The sequence below is a fragment of the Globicephala melas genome, chromosome 6 (assembly GCF_963455315.2).
Source record: "Globicephala melas chromosome 6, mGloMel1.2, whole genome shotgun sequence".
NCBI classification, from domain to species: domain Eukaryota; kingdom Metazoa; phylum Chordata; class Mammalia; order Artiodactyla; family Delphinidae; genus Globicephala; species Globicephala melas.
Window position 1 is genome coordinate 34,522,178 of NC_083319.1, and position 25,402 is coordinate 34,547,579.

Below are 25,402 nucleotides of genomic sequence, written 5' to 3' on the forward strand. Positions count from 1 at the left end.
GTTGAACATGTATGTGTAGAAATGTATCTTTCATTCCTATTTCTTATTCGTGCAACAAACATCCATGGAGTGACTATTATGTGTCCAGGCAGTGTGCTAAGACCAGGACCCCACCAAGGGCTCTCTAATTTGGAATAACTGAGGAGACAGAAGGTAAATGGGGGAAGCAGAGTAAACTGAGAGAAAAGTCTCAATTATAGCACGTGTGGAAAACAATGTATTGTTTTAGTTTTTAAGGTTAATCAAGATCCTAAAGTGGGGTCCACTTTACTGAATAGCAAAGAATAGTCGATAACTAGCCTCTACATTCCTGTAAAGGTCGTATACGTCCATGATGCCCGCTGGTAATTGGAATGATCTAAATTTTAAGGCACTTAAGTCTCATTCTCCTAATCTTAATGTCTGCACAGGGTAAATTTGCTGGGCACGTGCTTTCTTTATATTTAGTTCAAAGCATCAGTCTGCTCCTCCAAGGCAGATATCGCTTCTGCATGAGGGGAATCTGTATTTACACACACACATCACATGGACATCTTCACTCCAAAGACCGGTGGGTTACGGGTGAGATTTGCTTTAGGAGACAGCTTTGGTACAATATATATGACTTGGTCCTTACTTACAATTGGAAATTTACTTGTGTGAGGAGGGCAGTGACTAATGCCTGGGCGATCTCCTTATTATAGCCTGACAGGAAAGTTAGTGTTAGTTTTAAGGAGGAAGAATTTCTAGACACTCTCTGATCTTAGCCTAAATATAAAATTATAGCTGTTATGCGCTTGGGAGTGGGGAGGACTGTGGCACATTGGAGCTAATTACTGCCGTGTAAGAATGTGGGTGGTGTTCTTAGATCTGCTCAACTTTATGTGAAAGCTCTTGATTTTTAAACATTGACACATGATCCAAATATTTTAAGAACAATGTTCAGACCAAATAAAACACAGATGCAGGCCAGTTTCAGCCCATGGGCTGCCACTTTGCCATCTCTGATTGGAGGTTCCTATCAGACTAAAATTCCAGGTAGAGAAAGTCAAGATACTCATTCATTTATTCCACACATGATCACTGAATGTCTTGCTCCTTTCAGGCTCTGGGCCAAGGAAGAAAGAGGTTGTATACATGGGTTTTTAATTTAGAGGTTTAAAAAAAAAATTAAAAACGAATCAAAAGTTTAATATGTTCTTGGAAATAATCACAGAGGGAAAAACTAGGCAATCTCTTCCTGTAGTTCCCTACTTGTGGTTTTTTAAATGGTGACTTCCTTTTAATGTTGTAAAATTAAAACTTGGATGTGCAGCCTGACAGGTTAACATCTTAGTCTAATTTTCTCACCCAAGCTCTGGAGTCCAGCTGCCCACAGGACAATGAAAACTGACAAATCCTCAACTGCGTTGTTAGGAGCTCTAACACCCTGCAAACAGGTGAAGTAAAGGCCAAATATTAAGCATCTGCACAATTATCACTATAATTATCTAATTATAGATAGCTGGCGCTATGAGAGACTCCATCCTGGCTAGAACTACTGCGGGCTGGGTTAGAAGTACACACACAAGCAACACATACACACACATACACATACACATACAATGTATTAAAAGGATCATAGACTCCTGGCAGCTCAGAGCTGCAAAGCCCTGAGACAGCCTCTGGGCCAATTCTTTCATTTTCAGTTGGGGAAACTGAGGCAAGGGAAACTGAAGTCACTGACCAAAGTCACACAGCTTGTTAGCCACACAGCCAGGAAGCCTGAGCTGATATATAGGTGACACTGCACATAATTAGCTTCTCAAGGATCAGTATGACTGTCTTCAGACTAGTGGCTTAGCATATATACAACGTCCTTTAACCTGGTTCTTCACAGTGACAAAAAACAAGGAATTTTATCACTTTTCCCCCATAAATCAACTACGTTTAAGAACAAGGGAATGTACAATGTGTCCCCCTCCTTGGGCTGGGCTCCAGGAGTCCTGGGTTTCTGTTCTGTGACTGAACCATACACAGCCCCCTGGAAGAGGGTGGACCGCGCTCTTTATCGGGTATTGGCAGCGAGGGCCGGGGAGGCAAGGGCCTTGCCTGAGGTCACACGTGGACCGAGAGCCCAGGCTCCTGAGTTCCAAGCCCCAGAAAGCTTTCCATCCCACCCGGCTGCCTTCCTCTAAGAACGGATCCTGGAAACCAGATGTGGCCCCGTGTGAGAACCAGGCTCCCTCTCCGGAGTGCACCTCTTTATCACACTGGTCTCCATTTACAGGTGGAGAAACTGAGGCACGGAGGCATGGAGTTACTGTCCTGGGTAACAGTGAAGCCCAGGAGGTAGATTTCTCAGAATTCCCACTGAGAAATTTCTCTCTCGCTCCTGCTTCAAACGACCTCAGCATGCCCCAGACACCCGCCCTTTCCCCCGTCCACCACAGCAGCAGTCCGAACATTGAACAGGCCAGTCAGCCATCCAGTTACCTTTTACAAGGTATTTGACCCAAATGCTTTTTTTTCAAGTGGCCTTGAGGACTTTTATTTTCCAATTATCTTTCAGGTCTGATTCCCCTTGTGTAAAGCGTGGCCCTCCAGTGCCTCGGGGCTCGTCAGGAGACAGAGCGCCTGGCCTCTGCCCCGTTCACCAGCAGCTTCCAGATCCCACTAGAGGTCACTCAGTGGGGCTTCAGCAGAGCTTTCTTGTCACATATGGCAGAACCTAGCCTGAGAGCACAGCACTCGTGCTTCGGTCACAGACGGGACAAGCGGGTCCAGACCTCTAATAAGCCCCCTTTCTCCATACATTCCCCACCCATCCACCCGCCCAAAGCACTCTGGACCTCCTCCTCTTCTCTTCCTGTTCTCTCCAGGAAGAGCCAGGCCTTTGCCTCAGCCACCATGAGCCCGCTGCAGGACTGGTGAAGCCCAGGAGCCAGCACACCCCCCAGACAGCTTTACAGGGCATTCGTGCTGACATCCAAAGGCTCCCTCGTAGCCCAAGCCCAGTAGTTGTTCATGGTGGAACCTATCGCTCTGCTGTTCATGGCACAAGGTGAGGCCAAACCTTCCCTTCCGGGCGTTCTCCTAATCCTCCTTTTCTGCCTCATGTACAAGGAAAATGTTCCACGTTCCCTGCTGTGCGGGGCACCCTGAGACAATGAATGAGTGATTGCGCTCCACAGGGGCCCAAGAGAGGGAGACATGCCCAAGTGTGAGCAGCTTACTCTACCCGGGCTTCCTGGAGGCGGTGGCTCCTGAGCTGAGTGAGTCCCAGGGCACTAGGCAGGACAGCCGGGTAAGAGAAGAGAGGAGAGGGATGTTACTGGGGGATAGCACCGCGGAGACAGAGGCTTGGCAGGATGAGGGGGCGTGGCTCGCCAGGGGAAGGAGTCTGAGGCTGCAGGGTTTGGAAACGTCTCCATCCGAGGGGAACCGGCCTAGTTCAAGCTGTGCTGTCTCTTGCTGGGACCATCAGCGTAGCCTCAGGCTGGCCTCCCTGCCACTGGCCTCTCCATCTGCACTCCCTTCCCCTTCTATCAGCCAGACGGACCGCACCAACTGGCGCATCTGACAGGGTCACTCCCCAACACACTCACAAACGCTCAGCACCTCTACTAACCCACAGAATCATGACTAAATTCATCAGCCAGACATGGAGAGCTTTTCGTGATTTGACCTCAACCTACTCCAGCCTCCCGATCTTCTCATCTTTAAGTATTCCATGTTCCAGCCACTCCAGGCTGCTCCGCATTCCGCAGCCGTGCCCCACACCCTCACCCTGCCAGGGCATTGCTCAGGCTGTGCTCTCTGCCTGGAATTCCATCCCTCCTCCCCTCCCTGCATACACCCTTCAAAGCCCTTCCCTTGGGCACCCTGTCCAGCCTTTGCTGTGCTCCCGGCACTGATCTGGTGATTCTCTTTCCAAACACCCTGAGGCATCTTGCCAATTCTTATATAATGTTCCTTCTAATTTGTCTTGGAGCACATTTATGCGGTATCCCTCTCCCCAGGGAGACTGAATGCCCCTCAAAGGCCAGCTGGGACGTATCCTAGTCATCTCTGAATCCCCAGCCCCAAGCAGTGAGCGCTAATGTGTTCTGAATTGTCCAGAATCACACAGCACTGATGCTCCAGCGGGGAAAAGATGGTATTTCTTGGACACCCTTCAAGTCAGCATCACACCTGCTGCCCTGAGCTGTCTGCTGGGCACCCAGCTGCTGCCCCAAGCAGGTCTGGGGAAGGGGATGCATTATGAAGGGTGCTAGAGTGTGGGTGCCCACCATGGGACCAGAGTTTACTGATGGAGATTTTGGAAAATGCCAAGCTAGAGAGTAAGACCTTTGTAATGTTTCCTTTGGGGATCTGGATTTAAATTCCTAGCAACTCCTCTCACTCCTCCTCAGAACTTTTGGCAGAGCAGAACATCAGGCCATCAGACTGGCAAACCCATAGTTACAGACTTCAAATTGTCACCAATATCATATCTCCCCTTCTCCAGTGATAAAAGCACTCCACCCTTAGCTGAGCACATGGCCACTTAGATTAAGGACTACTTTTCCCAGGCTCCCTTGCAGCTAGGTTGGGTCATGGTATGAGAACTGTCCAGTGGCAACTTCCAGTAACTTTCCTTAAAAGGTACTTGAAAAATGGCTTTTCTCCTTTTCTCCACCCCCACCCCTTTTCTTCTATTCTAATGCCTGGAATGCAGCTATCCTGGCCACCACCTTGGATCGTGAGGATGAGGGCTACACCTTAGTGATGGCAAGGACATGAGCTGAATGGAACCTGGGACTCTGGGATGTTTGGGGAGCTAAGCTCCCTACCTGCCCTAGACTGCGCACCTCTGGACTTTTATGAGATGAATAAACCACTGCTTACATCATGTTATTTTGAATCTCTATTACTTACAGCTAAACTGCATTCTAACTGACAGCCTGGGTTCTCATCCCAGGGCTTTGAGGCCACAAACAGGGCACTGGCGCTCTCTGACTTTGAATTCCCTTTCTGTAAAATGGTCAAGATCTCCTTTAGCTTGAAACCTCAGAATAAAGCCTTGAACTCTATATTAGAAACAGAATATGACAATCAGTTTTATCACCATAGGGCATAATTGTTCACTTTCATTCAACTGAACAGACACTGAATTATGGGGAGACTCTGTCAGGGCAGCTGCATCTGGTTGTGCAAGTTGTGCACTGGCACAACTCCAAGGGCATTATATGTTCTCTGGTTTATGTGAACAGTGGTTGCTGGAGTTGTGCAGTGCAAAACTTGCACAACTGTACCTGGCTGCCCTATACCTGTGGTGCTACAATGTGGCTCTAAATTGCAAGAACCCTAGATTCTAGTGGGCAAATCATATATTCAGGTTCAACAAACATTTATTAAAAACCTATTATGTGCCAGGCACTGGGCTAGGTACTTTTCATCTATCTATCTATCTATCTATCTATCTAAAAATCTGTCATGTGAACAGAGTAAGAATTGGAAACTGGGAGACCTATAGTCCAATCAAATGCCAAAACTTGGTTTTGTCTGTATATTTGAATGAGCTGCCAACATTTTCAAATAGGAAACTTGTACATAAAAATTCAGATTTCCAGGCTTTCTCTTTTTTAAAATTTTTTAAAATAAATTATTTTATTTATTTATTTTTGGCTGCATTGGGTCTTCGTTGCTGTGCATGGGCTTCCTCTAGTTGCGGTGAGCGGGGGCTACTCTTTGCTGCAGTGTGCGGGCTTCTCATTGCGGTGGCTTCTCTTGTTGCAGAATACAGGCTCTAGGCACACGGGCTTCAGTAGTTGTGGTACGAGGCTCAGTAGTTGTGGCTCGCGGGCTCTAGAGCGCAGGCTCAATAGTTGTGGCACACGGGCTTAGTTGCTCTGTGGCACGTGGGATCTTCCTGGGCCAGGGTTCAAACCCAAGACCCCTGAGTTGGCAGGTGGATTCTCAACCACTGTGCCACCAGGGAAGCCCTCCAGCCTCTCTTGAAAAATTAGATGACGTGGCAATATTGGGCAACAATTGGTGGAGTGGAACAGCAAGTGCCCTTTAGTCAAACACAAACTCTCCCATTTGCCTCAGTCCCCACCACTCCCTCCTGTCTCTGACACAGAGGCCAAGAAACAGTTAACATTTATCACTGGCTCTGTTGTTGCTTTTCTTCTTGGAAGGTAAAGTGGTAAGTGAAAAATTTCTTTCTTATGTCCACATCTCTTTCAAGAGTGGAAAAGTAAAAGATGACCCAAGATGGCCACGTGCCTCACGAAAATTGGTCCATCTTCCTCCCTTCGTTATATTACCTACCTGATGTTGTGGGTGCTGGTTTGCTGCCTCTCAGGTAGAAGGTGTGGCAGTGGGAGAGATGGGGAAAAAACTGGGGGGCGGGTGGGAAGAGAGGGTTAAAACTTTATCTATGGTAATTTCTTTTTTCTTTTTAAGGGTGATCTGAATCAAGTAAGGCAACATTTTTACATTTGTTAAGTTTGGATAGTGGAAACATAGGTGTATTCTGTACTCTATTATATGTTTAACGTATTTCCTATTAAAAATGTCAAAGTCAAAAAGCTGCTGTGCTGGGGGCTTGGAGGGGGAGGGTCAGGAAGGCTTCCCAAGGGAGGGGTGGGGAGGTTGGGCCTTGAGAAATGGGAGGATTCTGACTTGAGAATGAAGGGCTCCAGATCCAAGAGGTCCCCCAGCAGCAGAGGCAGGGAGGAGACGATGGCAGGGCAGGGAGGAGGGCATTCTGGGGAGGCTGGAGGCCGGTCTTGGGGAAGGCAGTGGGGTGGAGAGGTGGTCACGGGGCCAGAAGACAGATGGTGGGATGGGGACTCACTGACACCTGGCCTCACTCGCCCTCACTCCACCAGGCCCATCCTTGGCTCTGTGCACGGCCGGCAGTGTTTCTAAGGATGTGTGCCTATTTTTAGAGCAGAGATTTATTTCTTTCCATTTCAACTGTTTACTTCTGTCCTGGGCTTGTGAATCTGCTGGTTTGTGCTACAAGGGAGAACCACAGCCCTGTGGACCAAACGTGGCTGCTTCCTGCACAGCCAAGAGCATCCTCTGGTTTATAGGATAACATTTGGGCCATGAATATGAAGGATTTTATGATTTTGTAGAGTCAGGTGGGAAGCCATGCAGTGTGACAGGAAGACCCAGGATTTTGTCCTGGTGCTGTGGCTTACTTGCTGTGTGACCTTGAACAAGTCCCTTCCCTTCTCTGGGTTTCAGGGGTTTTTGTTGTTGTTGTTGTACTGATTTTTCATCACTAAAGTGGGGATAGTACTGCTTACCTCAAAGGGTTGGTATGAGGATTTGATGAAATACATAAAGCACTGGGTGAATGACATGTGTGTAGGAGGGACTCTGTAAATCAGGGATTCTTTATCTGTGCCGTGTTTGTATATCCAGGGATAGGGGTGGGGCTCAGATCATGTCTAAGTGTTCCTCTAACTCTGAGATTCTACAGTCCTAGGTTTTCTCCTCCATCATTTCTCCCTGCAGTTCATGGTCCCTTGGTCTCAGAAATTTTGACACATTTTGGGCTGAGGAAGACAGGTCTACCTGAATGCAGCCTATCACCTACCAGCTATGTGATTCTGGGCGTCCATTTCCTTTTCTTAAAATGATTTCAACCCCAACCTATGAGGATCAGTTTCATAGGATCCTCGTGGAGGTGTTTTGAGATGATGCCCATAAAACAGCCTAGCACCTGGCATGTCAGACGACCTCAACAGAGAAATAACTGTAGTTTTAAAATTATTATTATTATTATTTCAGGCCTTGCAGGGGCCTGTTGTTTTCCATTGTTGTTTCTATAGTTGTAATGTGTCACAGACTCCCAATAGCAGACTTCAAAATCAACTTGTAAAACCCAATTTCTTTGTCTAAGTTTGGGGTTATCTCTACCATCTTCTCTTGTGTAAATATTTTGACCCTTTTACTGAGACACTAAAAAATATTACTCCTTTTCCTCAAAGCCTCATTAACAAGTAACATTTATAGTGAAATTCTTTGTGCTGGTGGTTTCTTTCTTTTTTTAAGATTTATATTTATGGTGAAAATAACATAACAACTCCAAGAGAAACTGAATTAGAAAAAAGTAATTTGCTGGTAATTCCCCAGCTTTGTTCTCCAAGTTGCCTTCCAGGTCCTCCCACACACACTCACAGGAGGTGGTAGTTAACAGCACAGGCTACTGGGTCTGACTCTCTGGGCTGGAATCCCAGCTCCTGGGCAGGCTACTTCATCCCTCTAAGCCTCAGTTTCCCCATCTTTAAAATGGAGCTGATAACCAAACCTCTCAGAGGACTAAAGAAGATAATCCATGCAGGGCTTTGTCCCAGTAAATGTCAACTATCTATTGATGCTATAAGAGCTCACACACTGTACCCTGCCCAAGTCACAGTGTGACTTGTCATTCTCAAACATCGCTGTACGTTGACCGTTTTCCCTGTTGCCTGGTACAAAGGCAATCTGAACCGAGGAGCTGGCTCAGCTTCAGAGCAGCATGCACTTAACTCCAGAGAGACGAGAAAGGGCAGATCCCCTTGGGGAATCAGTCAACAGCAGATACTTTTAGCACATGGAGCATTCCTCTCCCGTGGGAGTCCAAGTGCAACAATCTCATGATAAGCTTGAGTTTTTCCAGGACGCAGACTAAGAGAGAAAGTTTTGGGGACTTTTTTTTTTTTTTTTTTTTTTTTTTTTTTACTGTGCCCAAGTTTGGAATCCTCTGCTGCAAACAAAGCAGCTTTCCAACTCTGTGTACTCTACTGTGTCACATGACACTGGGGCTTAACAACTGCATCACTGAAAACATAGCCTCCTGAAACATTACCTGTTAGCTGAATTCAGGTCATAAGGTTGCCAGGAACTGCTCATAAAATCAGAGACAGTTAGAGCTGGAGGGGGTGTCAGAGGGCATCTAGGCCCACTGTGTCCATTTTGCAGATAGGGAAACTGAGATCCAAAGAGGGAAAAGCACTTGCCAACGTTGGGGGCAGAGCCAAGATTGAATAAGGACCTCTGCATCTCAGACTGTTTCTAGGAAGAAAAGGGGATAATTTTTCATACACCACCTTCCCCAACTACAAAACCAGAGCACATCCGTGGCTCAAACTATCTTCCTGAAGACTCCAGTGAAGCCTTATAGCGGTGTGACTAAGACGTGAACTTTTAGAGCCGTGTCATGGCTCTGCCACTGCCTCATTTCAGTTTCCTGGACAAGTTACTTCACCTCTCAGTTTTCTCATCCGTAAAATGGGCAGGATAACAGTGCCTGCACCATAGGATTAGGATGACGGTTGAATGAATTAATATTTTCAAAGTGCCTAGAACAGCGTCTGCACATAAAAAGTGCCGTATAAGTACTTGTTAAACCAGAATGAAAACAGGAGGAGTACAGGGTATAAGAGAGAGGGCAGCGGGCCCGGGCTGGCTCTGCTCGGGCCTGTGACCACAGCAAGTTCCTTCCCCTCTCTGGGCTCAGTTTCTGCTCTGTAAGTTGGATGGCTGGACACCTGCCGGTCTCTGCATCCCCTCCGGGCCAGAGTCTCGGAGGCCCCTCCTGGTCTGCATACCTTTGACCTCTCCCTGTGCTGTGATTTCAGAACATGGGCTGAGGGTAGGTGAAACTCGAGCTGGAATGTTTGTGCTCTCAGAAAGAATGGAGCCCCACTAGATCTTTTCAAAACTCCCATCCTGACTTGCAAATCAGGTAACAGAGACATCTCAGTGAAGGGCTAATTGTTAGATGGGGACAAAAACCCCGCTGGTCTCCGTTATCTCCTATCCTTGCTCCGATTTCTCTTCTCTTTTTCTTGAACTTAGAGAGAAAGGGGGCTTTGAAAATGTCCATTTGAAGCCACAATGCTACGAGGATCACAGGTCTCGGATTGCCCAACCCTACTCTGAAATTCAAGTGCACTTGTACCTTCCTCCTGCCAGAGGGGGAGGTGCCACACTTTGGAGCCTGTGTGAAATCTGAGTCTCCATGCCCTGGTCCTGTGACGCTGAGCAAGTCAGTCAGCTCTCTGCACCTCACCGGCTTCTCCAGCCCTCCAGTGTTCACACGCATACCTTCCTGTTAATCACCGGTGACAAGGGCTCAGGGCAGCTGGCTGTGTGACGGTACAGAGGCCCTGGGAATCTGCTGCTAGAGCCAGACACCCTGATATTAGGGGTGAGGCCATTTGCCAGTTTAGAAGTGAAATGGAGCTCCTAGCTGGGGCTCAAGCAGTCCTTAGGGGCTCCAGCAGTCCTTAGGGGCTCCACTCCCGGCTCTGAGAGGGCTCCTCCACCTGCCCCCTTCCCACTCCCAGGTCTGTTGCCTGGCTCTGACCCTTGTCATCACCTACCCAATTTGTAGCCACAGCCTAATCTAAACTCACCCCCATCCAGGGGCTCAGGGCAACTCCAACAGCCCCAAGGCCAGAGGCAGCAGGCTCTGGGGGCTCCTGGGAGTCTGTGCTTCACCCTGAAAACAGCAAAGATTCTGCAAGATGGCAGAAGGGTTGTGGAGAGGGGCAGGGGCCCTTCCTTATCTTCAGGAAAGATCTCTGTCACTACCATGGGAGCCCCTCCACCTCTCACCCATCTCCCCAGCCTCTCCTCCAGTCCATCTGTCCTTAGTCAGCAAGTCCACTGACTCTCTGCCTTCGGGACTCCCTGGGCCTGCTGAGAAAAGTCCAAACTCTTTAGTCTTCCTTGCACCCCTCTGCCCCCATATCTAGCCCAAACCCCCTTCCAGGCTCAGCGAGCCCTCCACAGAAACCACGCCTAAACTCCCCATCCCCAATTACTTGCTGTACATGAGCCTTTGCTCGTGACCTTCACTCAGCATAGAATTCTTTGTTTTTATTCTTGACTTTGAAAAATCCAGGACCCAGTCCCAGTATCACCTATTCTGTGAAGCCTCCCACCAAAAAGAATTAATCCTCTCCCTGAGTGCTCCCACTTAGGACACGGTTTATTATGCCCGCTCCCCACCGGATGGAGGGCCTGAAGGGCAGAATCCCCGCTAGGCTCCCCTGCTGGTGGCCGCACAGGGGTCGGCGCATGGCAGGTAACTGAGTCATGTTTACTGAATTGACTAGAAGTAGCTACATCCTCCTTCAGTTCTCACTTTTTAAAACTATCTGCTCTTGCAATTCTAGACAACGGTGATCTAGGATAGAATTAGAACAGAATAACTTTATAGCACTAAAGCTAGAAGCTTGATTGTTTCTTCCCTACGTCACTCGTTTTTATGGAAACCCAGGCTAATGGAAAGCGATGGTGCAGGGGAAGGAAGAACCCAAGGCTCTCCCACCAACGCTGTCTTCTAATCAACCCCAGCAGCCTCACCTCAGGGACCGTCTCCTCCTGGCGGGGTCGGGGGTGGGGGACAGCAGGGGTCGTGAATAGCAAGATGAGAGCACATTGCTGGAGGGGCTTGTCACTCTGTGTGGCCTAGGGCCCAGCACCCCTAAACAAGGATTCTGGGTTATCTAGAAAGAAGACATTTAATCAAACCCGGAGATAAGACCAGGTTATAAGCTCATGGAAGCTTAGCTTTGAATGGGACCAAGCAACTCCATTATTTCATGGATGGGGACACTGAAGCTTAGGGATGGACAGCAACTGGCGCAAGGTCACATGAATGTAAGAGACAGGGCCAGGGTTGCACCTGGGACACGTAACCTCTAGTCCTGCGTATTCCCTGCTAACCTACACTCCCTCTACACTAGCTGCAACTACTTAAGGGTTAGTGAAATGGTAGCGTTTTCTTGTATGGATTACTGTTAAACTAGGGTTGAGCAGTGACAGGTTTTTTTTAAAAAGGCATGAAATATCCCATTTTTAATTTAAAAATATATCAAATGGGAAATTCACTTAATTCAGTAACATTCATTCTCTCCCTTCTCTGAGCTGGGCATTAGCCGGGGTACCTGAAATAGCCACCTCCCTCGGCTCTGCTGACAGCTCCATGGTGACCGGCCAAACCACAGACATGACCAGGGAGCCTCCTGCCTTGTGATGCCATAACCTCACTGCAGAGGCAAATTCTGAGCATTAAACACACTTATATGTGCTACCTGACACGTATTCCCCACCATCCTGTGGCAGCTGGCTTGACAGAACGGTGGACTTGGCTTTTGCAGACTCAGTGCAGTACAGATAGGTGGTAATACCCTGCAGGACTGGGGCAAGGGTCTCTAGGAGGCTGTACATGCTCTGAATCAGAGTCCAATATATGGCGCTTCTCCTCCCACGGCCAGGATTCACGGGCCTAGAAAATGGGAGTAGCACCCCTCACTATTACCAGTGGTACCCCTAGTGACCCACTGGCAAAAGTTGTGCATCCTGTTCTTGTGACCTGATGCTCTGCTGGCCTCAAGGTCTTAGTTAGTTCCAAAGGGAGGAATGCTTCCGCTAGGAGACACAGCAGTGATTCCATTGGATTGGAGGTTAAGACTGCCACTTTGGGCTCCTCATGCCTCTGAATGAATAGGCAGAGAGGGAGTTTCTGTACCGGCTAGGGTGATTGGTCCTGGTTACCAAGGGTAAATCAGACTGCTGCTCCACAAGGAAGGTAACGAAGAGTATGTCTGTAATACAGGAGATTCCTTAGGGCTTTCTTAGTATTGCCAGGACCTGCGATTAGAGTCAATGGAAAACTATAACAACTCAATCCAGGCAGGACTACTAATGGTCCAGGCCCTTCAGAACTAGGTTCACTCCGCCAGGCAAAGAACCACACCCAGCTGAGGCTATGGTTGCTGAAGGTGAGGGAAGTACAGAATGGACACCAGCTATGACCACGTGACCAGTTAGAGAAACGAGGACAGTGTGGTCAGGAGTACTTCCTCTGTATTTTTTTATGAACATGTTTGTGTATGTGTGAGTCTATGTATGTGTATTAAGTAAATATCTTTGTTTTCTTCCCTCTCTTATTCTCTTAACATGAAACACAAGATGTATTGGTTTTATATGGTGGTATCTAAGTATTGTTAATTTTACATCATAGTATTAAACTATGGGAGATCAAGGAGAAAGGTAAACATTACTCAAGGACTTTACCTCTTCTTCTGGCAGGTTATACACAGGATAGCTGTGTCATGTTAGGCAGAATTATGACCTTGTTATTGTCTTTATTTGGAGATAAGTATGGTTTAAGGAGATGTGTATGGGTGCCAAGTTGACTAGGAGTGGACTTGTGATGGTTAATTTTATGTCTCAACTTGACAGGGCCATGGGGTGCCCAGATGTTTAGACAATTATTCTGGGTATGTCTGTAAGGGGGTTTCTAGATGAGATTAACATTTGAATTGGTAGACTGAGTAAAGCAGATTGTCCTCCCTAATGTGGGTGGGCCCCACCCAATCAGTTGAAGGTCTGAATACATGTAGAACAAAAAAGCTGATCCTCCTACCAGCAAAGGGGGAATTTCCTTCTGCCTGATTACTTTGAGCTGGGTAAGTGCTTTTGTGTTTTGTTTTTTTTCTTGCCTTTGGACTTGAACTGAAAGCACTGGCTCTTCCTGGGTCTTGAGCCTGCCAGTTATTCGACTGAAACTATACCATCAGCTTTCCTGGTTCCCAGGCCTTTGAACTCAGGCTAGAACTACACTCCCAGCTGTCCTGGGTCTCCAGCTTGCCAACTGCAGATCTTGGAACTTGTCAACCTCAATAATCATGTGAGCCAATTACTTATAATAAATTTCTTTATACATATATATATATATGTATATATATATAAAATCTCCTACCTCCTAATGGTTCTGTTTCTCTAGAGAACCCTGACTAATATAACACACACTCACACACGCACCTGCAAAGGCAATGTTACTCCAATGTTATTGTCATAGTGGGAAAGGGGAAGTGGTACTTTAGGAAGTCGGCCTACCCCTCCCCTAGGTGGTAATGGCTGCTGTCCTTGCAACTGTGACAACGTGTCCCCTTTAGTGCCTACTCACATCAGGGTCCAGCTCATCCAGCTCATTTTCCAGGGTCCTCAGCTCTTCTTCTGTAAGGGCTCCAAGGATTTCATCTTCATCCAGGTCACGGTATTTCTCTAGTTCACGTCTGTACGACATCGTAGAAGAACTTTCTGTTCCCATCTATGACCTACCAGAAAGAGAAAAATCTTAGAAAGACCCTTCTTGGATTTGCTCTCAGAGCAAATAGATGCTTATCACTCACATGGAGCCCTGGGCATGTTTTATGAATTGTCAGGATAATAATTACTACACTGGAATCCTGTATTAAGTTGGACTAATTATCTCATAAACCTTGCAAGGTAAAAGTCCTGAGGGCTTGCAATTTAACGACTTGTAATTGTTGTAATTGGCATGGCCATTAGTTACAAGTAATAGGTGATTATAAATGGCTTACGAGTGCCTGAAAACTATTTTATTCTTCAAATAGTTCTAAAATTTTCTGTACAACCCTCCACCCTTCACCCCACACCCTGATGGAAAACATGAACGCTGGAAATTCTGCCAAGGCTGATTTTAAAAGCAGGGGAAGTGTCAGTGGTTAATTAAGCACCTGCTGCATGCAGGCCCTTCCCCTACAACATCTCATTCAATCCTCACAAGAAGCAGCTGACGGTAACAGCTAACTTTTACTACCATAGGCCAAGCTGTGCGTTAAGTAATTCCCAAGGACATTCTAATTTAACCTCTGAGGTAGGCATTTATCCCCGTCTTGCAGATGAGGACGCTGAGCTTAGAGAGGCTGAGGGACTCACACGAATCACACGACCAAGAGGGGACAGGACCACCATTTGAACCCCAGTCTGCTGGCTTTCCAAGCCCACGTGGCTCTAGCCATTGTATCAGGCACCTTTTCATAGAGTCACCTAACTTCATGGCCAGAAGGAGATCGCCTGGTCCAGACCTCTCACTTCACCCCCCAGGGAGCTGGCCCAGAGGGAGGAAGTGATTGATCGAGGGGGTGGGAGTCCAGGTCTGCCACTTCCCAGCTGCTCTCCTTGCGAGAGGAGGCTACTGCATATTCTCTGTGGCACAGATGACACCTAACACCTGTGTTTGTATCCTGTCTCTGCTACTTCCATAACCATGACACTTTCACACCTGAGAACTCATTCAATCCTGATGCCACACCCTGTAAATTGAATTTTTTAACACCTTTTTATCAACAAAGAAACTGAGGGATGACCTAGGGCTTGACTCAGAACCCCTGTCACCGGACCCCAGTGCTCCCCACTACACCACACTGCCTGTCACCTAACCCGGGAGACACAATGGGGCCCTAAGCCCTTCTGTCCCCCAGCTTGGCTGGAACTGTCTGATAACATGACAAGCCCAGCTCACACATCACCTCCTCTGTGAAGCCTCAGCATCCCCTCTCTGAGCAAAGTTCATCACGGCCACAGCACTGCACCCACACCTCTGCACGCAGCTCGCACGTCTGCCTCCTGCGGCTTCCTCATGGGCAGGGCCTGGGTTTGCTCCACCCCACTCTCCCGAGGGCCCGACTCAGGGCTGTGCACACAGCAGGAAGTCTTTCACTGAAATGAACCCAATTCCAGTTCTCACCTGCCATTGGTGGTCCAATCAGACCACCTTGAGGACATTCTGGGCTCTTCTCTTGGAAAATGGACAGTGTCAGCTTGCTGCAGAGCTGCTAGCATCTCTGTGTCTAAGCCAGTTCCCACCTGTCCTGCAGCCTATGTGAGCCGAGCGCTCAGCTTTTGTTTCTGAGGCTGACAGGCTAAAGGGTGAGGCAGCAGCTCAGAGCATTTGCAAATGCTGCAGAATGAAATGTGTTATTATGTATAGAGTTGATGTTACGGGTGGAACTGTGTCCCCTCCAAATTCATATAAGTTCTAACCCCCTGTACCTCAGTAACCTAGAACCACATTCCAAGTAAGAATGTGACAGTTACTTGGAAAGAGGGTTGTTGCAGATGTAATTAGTTAAGTTTAGATGTGGTCATGCCAGAGGAGGGGGTCCCTAATCCAATAGGACTGATGTCCTTATAAAGAAGGGAAATTTACACAGGCACACAGGAAGAACACCATGTGAAGATGAAGGTAGAGATGGGGGTGATGCTTCTGCAAGCCAAGGAATACCGAAGATTACCAGCAAACCACCGGGAGCTGGAGTAGAGGCCTGGAACAGACCCTCACAGCCCTTGGAAGGAACCAACCCTACCGATACCTGGATCTTGGACATCTAGCCTCCAGAACTTTGAGACAAAAATCTCTGCTGTTTGGGGCTTCCCTGGTGGCGCAGTGGTTGAGAGTCCGCCTGCTGATGCAGGGGACACGGGTTCGTGCCCTGGTCCGGGAAGATCCCACATGCCGCGGAGCGGCTGGGCCCGTGAGCCATGGCCGCTGAGCCTGCGCATCCAGAGCCTGTGCTCCGCAACGGGAGAGGCCACAGCAGTGAGAGGCCCGCGTACCGCAAAAAAAAAAAAAAAAAAAAAAAAAAAAACTCTGCTGTTTAAGCCACTCAGTGTGTGGTACTTTGTCACGGCAGCTGTACCAAACTAATACAATCAGTATCACCTTCCTCACAGCGTTTTGTGGTTTTAGACCCCAATGGAAACAAACACAAACAAAACCCGTGGCTCATCTGTGAAATGACTGATGGAGTTTTCCAGAGTAGAGAAAAACAAAACCTAGGAAAAGATAACCAACTTATCAATCAAAAAGCTGGGATTAATTGTTAATTTGAAACAAAGTAATTAAAAATAAACAAGAACCAAAGTGGACTAGGGTACAAGAAAAAGCCTCCATTTCAGAAAGAGAGCAGAGATACACGTTATTAATATAAGTGTGTGCATGTGTGGGCCTCTGTGTAGGAGAAATCCGAGTGTGTGACAGCTGGCTTGATAAGAAAGGACTTGCTTCCCAAATACAGAAAAGGCCAGTGCCATCCTTTTCTCTAAGAATGGCTCAGCTTGGTCTGACGTCTTCCTTTGACCAGACCCCAAGAATGCAATGTTCAGACCATAAATGGCCCCCCCACCCCAGCTTGATTCATTTCTATTTACTTCCAAAGAAAGCACAAGCAGCTGACGATGCTCTGGTATAGATGGAAAAAAAAACCTTCCTGATGGCTCTCAGAGAATAACCTAATTTGGATTTTCCTGAGTGGAGCCGGGAGAGGCCCTGTGGTCGCCATCCCAGGGCCAAGAGGACCCTAGTAAGGGCTCGGAGGCTTCCAGAATCAACTCACAGACACACCTCCGAATTAGCATCTCTCAGATGGGCTGCAAAACACGCTTCTGGTGCTCAAACAGGTCTTGGGTTGTACCAAGTTGCACAGCGCTCTCTACTCTGCCTGACTTCTCAAAACCCTTGGTCTGCTTTCCCACAACGGATGTCAGTCGCCAAGACAGGGAGGGTACAAGCAGAACTTCCCTGTCCTTTGGACCATGAACCCATGTCTCTGAGAAACTGCTCCTGGAAGTGGAATCTCATGGAACGTTTGGAAAACACAGCCTTAGATTCACCTCTGGGTCATATGGAGAGCCATTCAGACTCACACAAGAAGGGGCTGGGGGACAGAACCAGCTGGGACAGGTTTGGAACCCTAGGAGCTTCCCATGCTTGTTACCTTGGCTGGTTGACTCATTTTTCCTAGATGGTTTGCACTAAAACCCTTAGAAAGAGTCATGGACAGACCCTGGAGAAGGGACGAGCCAGTACAAGGGAAGAGGGGAGAGAGGAATCCATGTCAAAGCCACCCGGGGGAAAAAACGAGCTGGGAATGAGCAAGAAGAGAGGGGTAGGTGGCAACTATGGGGCCTGCTGGAGGGGGGATGGAGCTGGGTAGCAGGCTACCTCCAGAGATGCCACCCTGAGGGATGCGATCATTACATTTCCTGAAGAAGTCTCCATCTTTGCGCACACAGGAAAGTTAATGTTCCGCTTACACACTCCACGGTGCCGATGAATTTAAAACTCCTATTTCAAAGGATTTAAAAGGCCCTTTCTAATGTCAAGTGTCCTGTGAATATTACAGAGTGATGAGGCATCACATTAAATAAGCTGAGAGGAACGGAGAACTCCTAAGGTAAACTATGAAGCTGTCAGCTTCAAGCCACACTCATCTACTTGGCTCCCAGGGACAGTTTCTCTAAGGTGAGATTCTTCTCCTATGGTCAGTGATGTGGAAGAACTGGAGGTGGGGGACAGACAGGGCAGGAGGGAGGTGAAAACACCATGTTAATAGAGCCCACTGCAAGCTCGGCTTTAAAAGATGGCTTGGGGGAACTCCCTGGCGGTCCAGTGGTTAGGACTCCATGCTCTCTCTGCCAAGGGCCTGGGTTCAATCCCTGGTCGGAGAACTAAGATCCCAGAAGCTGCACGGCGTGGCCAAAAGAAGAGAGAAAAAAAAAAAAAAAAAAAAGATGGCTTGGAAGAGATGGTATTTTATAGCTGTTAGTAAAAGGCCCCTGTTTCCTAGTAAAAGAGGTGTCACAGATGGACACAGACCTGAGATTCAGAGGACTTTGGCTGGTGTGCCAGTTGTGGTGGTAACTCCCTGGGTGACCCTCACTGAATCCCTCCCCTCCTCTGGGCCTCTGTTTGCTCATCTGTAAAATAAGCATAAATGGACCCGGAAATTCTGCTTGTAACCTATCCCCCAGGGTGGTCTCTAAACTGTGCTCAGTGGAGAGCTCAGGCTCTGAGAAAGCCCTTCCAGAGCCCCTGCAGGGGGTTAAATAGGAGAGGCTAAGCAAGAGGGCTCACCCCTCGTACTGTCTGATTTATGGAGGGTTCCACATAAGGTTTCTCTTGAAGAAAGGATTCAGCTGCTAAAATAAAAAGTTGAAAATCACGTCCAGCCTGGGGCTGGGGCGTGGTCAACGCCGGCTCCACAAATATGAGCCACATTATTATGAGGCTGCGGCAGCCACTGCTACTGCTGGGGCCGCTGCCTCTCCGCCGCCCTCCCCTGCTCCCCCATCATCTGTCTGTAATGTTTGCCAGGTAAGGACATGTGTCTTGTCCTCATGGCCCCAGTGCCTAGTCCTGTGCTTGGTAAAGGTGTTAGGAGGGCATGAGCACATTTGGGCTTTGCTCTAGTGTCCCTGGAACTTGGGGCAAGTCCCTTCTCTTCTCAGGTCCTCTGTTTCCCCTTCTTTAACGTGGAAAAAACTGGGAGGGCTGGGAACCCAAGAGGGGAGGGATGGGCAGGAAGGGGTGATGAGGCTGCCCAAGGCAGAACCGCGCCGCTGCTGCCTGCTTTACAAATTGGGTCCTGAGTAAGAGTTGGTGAGGAAAAGAAAAGGACAGCTCAATAAATTAAAGACGCGTTTGAAAACTGAAGTCTTCCAAATCCTGTGCATTTTACACTATTGGCACATCTGGCCTCCCTGCTTCTCAGTGGCAGAAACCTTAAGCTTCTGCTAAATATGAAAATAATAGAATTTACAAGCTGTGCCAGGAAGTAGAACCAGGCAGGTTGGATGGTAAAAATGAGTGGGTCAAGGGCTGAGGCCATCCATCAGGAAGCTTCAGGAATGAGAGCTCTGAGACAGGGCAGCTCCTGGAGCACCGAATGCACTTTTAGATCTTTCACGGGAGGTGGGTGCAGTCACTTGTGCTAATGGCTCTTCCAGCATCTGCCCCGGGGGACACTGCGGCAGGAGGCTCTGGAGAGGTATCTTGATTTATGGACTGCATTTCCCTGAGGTCAGGAAGAGCTGAGTCACAAGTTCAAATGAATATTTTCCAGTTATACCATCTTGTTATTTCAGCCACAGTGAAGGGAGGTGGATTTACAAAGTTGATGCTTCGTAACCCTTCTCCTCCGTCTTTGTCTTCTCTTCTCTTTGGGAAGACACTTTGGCTGAAGGGATTTTAGGCCATGATCCCTCATCACTGAAGCCTGAGCCTCTCTCTTCCATTGGCTCCAGGGACACAAAAGTGAGTGCCTGAGATGTTCTCTGTTCCTCCCGAGAGAGCTGTCTCCCCACTGCCCTCCTCCAAGGGGCACCTCTGGGGGCAGCCATGCTGTATAGCATGTGATCCCTACCTCAGCTGACTGGGCAGAGTGGGTGCCTGGCTCAAAGGCAGCCAACTGAGTGGCTAGTCAGTGATCTATGTGGCTTGGATTTAAAAAAAGAGTGAGCTGGTTGAATGAGCCCCTTCATTCCTTGGCATTTGTATTGGTTCCTGAGACTGCCCTAACAAAGTACCACAAACGGAGGGGCCTAAACAGCAGAAATTCATTGCCTCTCAGTTCTGGAGGCTAGAAGTCCAAAATCTAGGTGTGGCAGGGCTGGTCCTTCTTGTGGGGAGATCTGGGGGGTGAACTCATGGGGCTGAGGGATGGGGAACACGGCATCCCAGAAGAGCCCAGTCCCTGCTCCCTCAGGCTTGGGCTGCTACGGCTCCTGCTGGAGTCCCGTGAGACTCCCGCCCCACCACAGTCCTTACAAGACCCACCCTCTCCTCGCACACCCTCGCTGCACTCAGTTACCTCGAATGCATCCCTGCCCCTTGCGGCCAGACAAGTACGAGGCTGTCCCGGTTTGCCTCCTTCCTTTCTCCCCACCCCTTCTCATTCTCCCTGATGACGGATTCTTCTTGGCCCACCTGTGCCCCTGGGCGCTGCCCTCTTACATCTCACACTCCCCCTGGGGGCTGTCTCCAAGCGGGGTCAGCTCTCAGTGATAAGCTGATGACCCTCGCAGGGTCTCGTGCTCTGTTGAGCGCATCTCCTGGAGTCCCTCAGGCTTCACTTGCCCAACCCGGAGGGCAGTCACCTCTCCGCCACCACCAGCCCCTCACCCTGCTGCCGTCAGCCACCCAGGCCAGACACCTGGGGGTCAGTCCGAACCCTCCCCTCGACCTCCCCAGTTCTGGTGGGTCCCCACGCCTGTCAACCCTCTCTCTCTCTCTCTCTCTCATTTATTCTTTGGAATGCTATAGGGGTTTTTGTTGTTGTTGTTAGATTGTGGTAAAATACACAGCACAAAATGAACCATTTTAAGTGTATAGTTCTATCGGATAAAGTACATTCACGTTGTTGTACAGCCATCACCAGCATCCATGTCCAGAACTTTTTCATCTTTCCCAGCGGAGACCCTGTCCCCCTTTAAGCGCTAACTCCCCGTCCCGCTCCCCCCAGACTCTGCAGCCACCATTCTGCTTTCTGTCTCTATGAATCGGACTACTCGAAGTGCGTCATCTGAGTGGAATCATACACTGTTGTCCTTTTGTGACTAGACTCCCATCTCTTTACCATCCCTTGTATCTGTCCCTCCTCTCCCTTGTCACGGCGACTGCCTTTTTTGGATCTGTGTTGTCACAACAGCCTCCCAACCCAGTTCCCTGCCTCAGTTCTGCTACCTTCCTGTCCACACGCAACTCAGCCTTCAAGTGATCTTTGTGAAAGTCACTTCCTTTTTTTTTTTAGCGGTACGTGGGCCTCTCACTGCTGTGGCCTCTCCCGTTGCGGAGCACAGGCTCCGGATGCGCAGGCTCATGGCCATGGCTCACGGGCCCAGCCGCTCCGCGGCATGTGGGATCTTCCCAGACCGGGGCACGAACCCGCGTCCCCTGCATCGGCAGGCGGATTCTCAACCAATGCGCCACCAGGGAAGCCCGAAAGTCACTTCTGATGCTGCTGCTGAGCTGAAGCCACCTTCAACAGCCCCCATTGTGACAGATGGAGCGCAAACTCCCCAGCCTGGGGTTTGAGGCCATCAGAGATCTGGTGGCCTCTGTGCCACCCCAGCTTCTAATCCCCACACAGGCTTTCCCCTTCCAGCTGGACCCTCCACTCACCCCCAGCACCTGAGCACCCCTGACATTCTGGGCCAAGCACATGCAGTCCTCTCAGCCTGGAGCACCCTCTCCCCACCTCCTCACTGGAGGTGAGGCCTCCCTGCTGTGCTTCCCTGCCCAGTGGAGGTGACCGCGGCTCCCACCTCCCAGCCCCCAGGCTGAACTGGGTTGGGGACAGCATCACATCTGACCAGCATCACACGCACAACTCAGGCTCAAGGCTCCGTTACTGCAGGTCAGTCAGGAATGCAGACCCCCCGGAGCTGGGTGGACACCAGAATTCTATCCCAGGCTAGTGACCCCAAAGGGAAGAAAGTCAACTGTCCCTCGACTGGATGGGGCAGGGTAGGGTGTGGAAGAGGTAGACAAGTAGGGATTGGAAGTTTGGGGGGCTTACCTTCCTCAGTGTTTAAGCTTTGGAAGAGGGTCATAAAATGTGACACAATAATTACACCCAAAACCAGTCCAAAGTGCAGAGACCTTTGCAACTTAAAACAAACAAACAAACAAACACTTTCATGCCCGCAGTTTCATGTCCCCTGCAGGGCAAGAAGTGAGAGTGCCTTGGCATGTTGTCATCTATGATTGGATCCAGACAGACAGGGGGAGGGAGACAGCTGGACCAAGAGGGCCCAGCTCTCCCAGGCACCATCTCGTGTCCCCAGGCAGCCCCTGTGTGATGGCCTGAGTGCTCACTTAGCCCTGATGAAAGACTCTCCCAGGCAGGACTGGCTCCAGAATTTCCCGGGTCCAGTGCAAAATAAGACTGTGGGGTCCTGAGTTCAAAAACGGGAAAAAAGTGCCACTAAAGGTACCAAGACATAAAGTTTTTCCTTTCTCTCATGGTCTCTGTCTTGATCTGTCGTGGTGTCTTTAAAATGTATGACTGAATATCATGATCTACACAGGTGCCCGAGTGCTGTGACTCAGAGAGGGCACACCAAGTCCTCTGGCTGCCAGCTTCCCTCCCCTGCCAGATACAGGACGGACATGCTCTGCCCGGGTAGGGAGCGGGCAGTTGAGCCAGGCTTCTCCCCTTCCAATGGGGCCACTGCCCTAACACACGGAGATGGGTGATCCCAAGGGTATCCCAACCTCTGCACCAGGACAATAGATGCCTGGATCACGAGACGACAAGAGGCTTGCCCTGCAAGGTTGCCAGCCGAATGCAGCCAGGGCGAGAGCCCCAGTAGTAGCTGGGCAGTGGTGGGGAGGGGGAGGCTGGTAGGACCTGGGGCGCCAGGAGGCGAAGCAGCTGGAGTCTGAGAACCCATCCTCAGGAAGCAGAGAGGCAGCAGGAGATGGGACTTCGTGCGGGACCTCAAAGCCCTGGTGCACACTTCACTGTCCATGGGGCTTCACTTTAAAATATAAATCCAAAGATAAAATTAAGAATTTCAAGAAATCGACTGCCGAGCATTCAACCAAGCACAGAGTGCTTCTGAGAGCAGGGCTCTGTACAACCTACAACCTGTTCCCAGCCCTCTTCCCAGGACACATACCATGAAGGCTCCAGGGCTAGACTCAGCCTTGGCTCACCTGGGATGGTCCTTTTCTTCTCTAGTATCCTCCAACCCACTGGGATCTCCACTCCCTGGGGTCTATAGGAAGCTGGAGCCCTTGTGCAGTGGCAGAGGGACACTGGGATAGGAGTCAGGGGATTCGATTACAAGTCCTGACTTTGGTTGAGGATTTGCTGTGTGGCCTCGAGCAAGTTGCTGTACCTCTCTGGATCTCAGTTTCCACAACCTAATTCGTTGAGTGAGTGTTTACTGAGCACTCACGTTGTTCAGGGCATAGTGGGCCTTTGTGGGAGAGACAGAAATTAATAGGAGAGTTCCGGCCCTCAGGAAGCTTGCAATTAAGTCGGGAGGATAAGACTCACACAGAAATTCCTGGGATGGTGTCATACACATCCTCTCTTCACCCACCACCCTCAGAGGGAGGTTGAGCTGGGCCATTAGCCCCACTTTACAGATGATGTCTCCTCTTGGGTCAGCCTGGTGGCAGGTGAAAGCATGGACTAGGGGTCACGCAGGCTTGGGCTAAAATCCCTGCCCTGGCTCTAACTGGTGGGGCAATCTTGGGCATGTCACTTAGTGCCTCTGAGCTTCATGGATTCATTTGTAAGGTGAGGGCACAACCTGTACCTCTGAAGGGGTGCTGTGAAGAAGCAGTGACATAAAGGATGGGGCAGTTCAGATGGCTGGTTTCCTTCCCTCTTCCTCAGTTTCATGAAGCTCCAGCCCAGTAAGCCAACCCGACAAGCATCAGATGGGTGGACATGGCTGGGTAGCCACGAGAAAGGTGTGGGGGCTCTCAAGTGACTGTCTACCCAACATAAATCAACAGTGTGAGGCGCTGGCCCTCAAAGCCACGGTGTGATCTCAGCTGCATTAACAAAGGTACAGTGGACAAAGTAAGGGCAATGATGGCCTTGCTAGGCTTCAGGCTGGAGCTCAGCTCTGGGCCCCCACTCTTGCACTGGGGGTGTGTGATTATTTTTTCTTTTTTTAATAAGGCATTGGTTGGGCTTCCCTGGTGGCGCAGTGGTTGAGAGTCCGCCTGCCAATGCAGGGGACACGAGTTCGTGCTCCGGTCCGGGAAGATCCCACATGCCGCGGAGCGGCTGGGCCCGTGAGCCATGGCCGCTAAGCCTGCGCGTCCGGGGCCTGTGCTCCGCAACGGGAGAGGCGACAGCAGGGAGAGGCCCGCGTACCGCAAAAAAAAAATAATAATAATAAGGCATTGGTTATATACAGTCAAGTGGGCAAGTCTTAAGAGCACGGCTCACTGAATCTTCCCATATGCATACACCTATGTAAACACCACTCAGATGAAGATATAGGCCATTTCCAGCCCACCAGAAGGCTTTCTCATCCCCCTCCCAGTCCATCTCCCTCAAAGGTAACAACTATTCGGACTTTTAAAGCCTTCTAATAAATTAGCTTTGACTGTTTTTGAACATCATATAAATGGACACATATAGAGGGTATGTTCTTGCATCTGGCTCCTTTCAGATGCAACTTTATATCTGTGAGATTCATCCACGTTGTGTGTTAGAGTGGCAGGTGATTCTTTTTTGTTGATGTGTAGTATTCCATTACATGAACTACACCATAATTTGTTTGTTTACTCTACTGTTAATGGACACTTAAGTTATTTCCAGTATTTGGTAATTATAAGTAGCCCTATGATGGCTTTTGGTGGGAATAATCACTTATTTCTCTTGGGTATGTACCTGGAGCAGAATTTCTGGATCACAGAGTTGGCATACACTTAGTTTCAGTAGGTACTGTCAAAAAGTTTCCCAAAGTAATTGTACAATTTTACATCCCCTCCAGCAGGGTTTGAGAGTTCCAGTTGTTCCACATCTTTGCTAACTCTTGGTATTGTCGGTACTTTCCTTTTTAGCCCTTATGGCGGGTGGGTAGTGGTATCTCATTGTGCATTTCCCTGATGACTAAGGCTGCTGAGCATGTTTCATATGCTTACTGGCCATATGGGCGACCTCTCCTGTGAATTGGGCCTTTTCTCTTGAGTGGTGCTGGCCGAGTTCAGAGAAGGGGGGCAGGGTGTCAGATGAAGAACAGTTGAAGGGCCAGGGGAACATGGTCACACTCTGCAAACTTCTAATGGGCTGACCTGGGGAAGAAGGAACAAAAATGGTCT

At 49.1% G+C, this 25,402-nt stretch overlaps 1 protein-coding gene across 5 annotated transcripts in view; it reads right to left on the reverse strand.

Annotated features, from left to right (window-relative positions):
* Positions 1–25,402, reverse strand: part of TMOD1 (tropomodulin 1) — an 87,808-nt gene that overhangs the window by 52,224 nt on the left and 10,182 nt on the right. For all 5 annotated transcript variants that reach the window (XM_060300723.2, XM_060300722.2, XM_060300724.2 and 2 more), the window contains exon 2: positions 13,931–14,081. In XM_060300723.2, coding sequence (XP_060156706.1) covers positions 13,931–14,074 — 144 coding nt within the window. In that variant the 5' untranslated portion in view covers positions 14,075–14,081. The remainder of the gene's footprint in view (positions 1–13,930; positions 14,082–25,402) is intronic.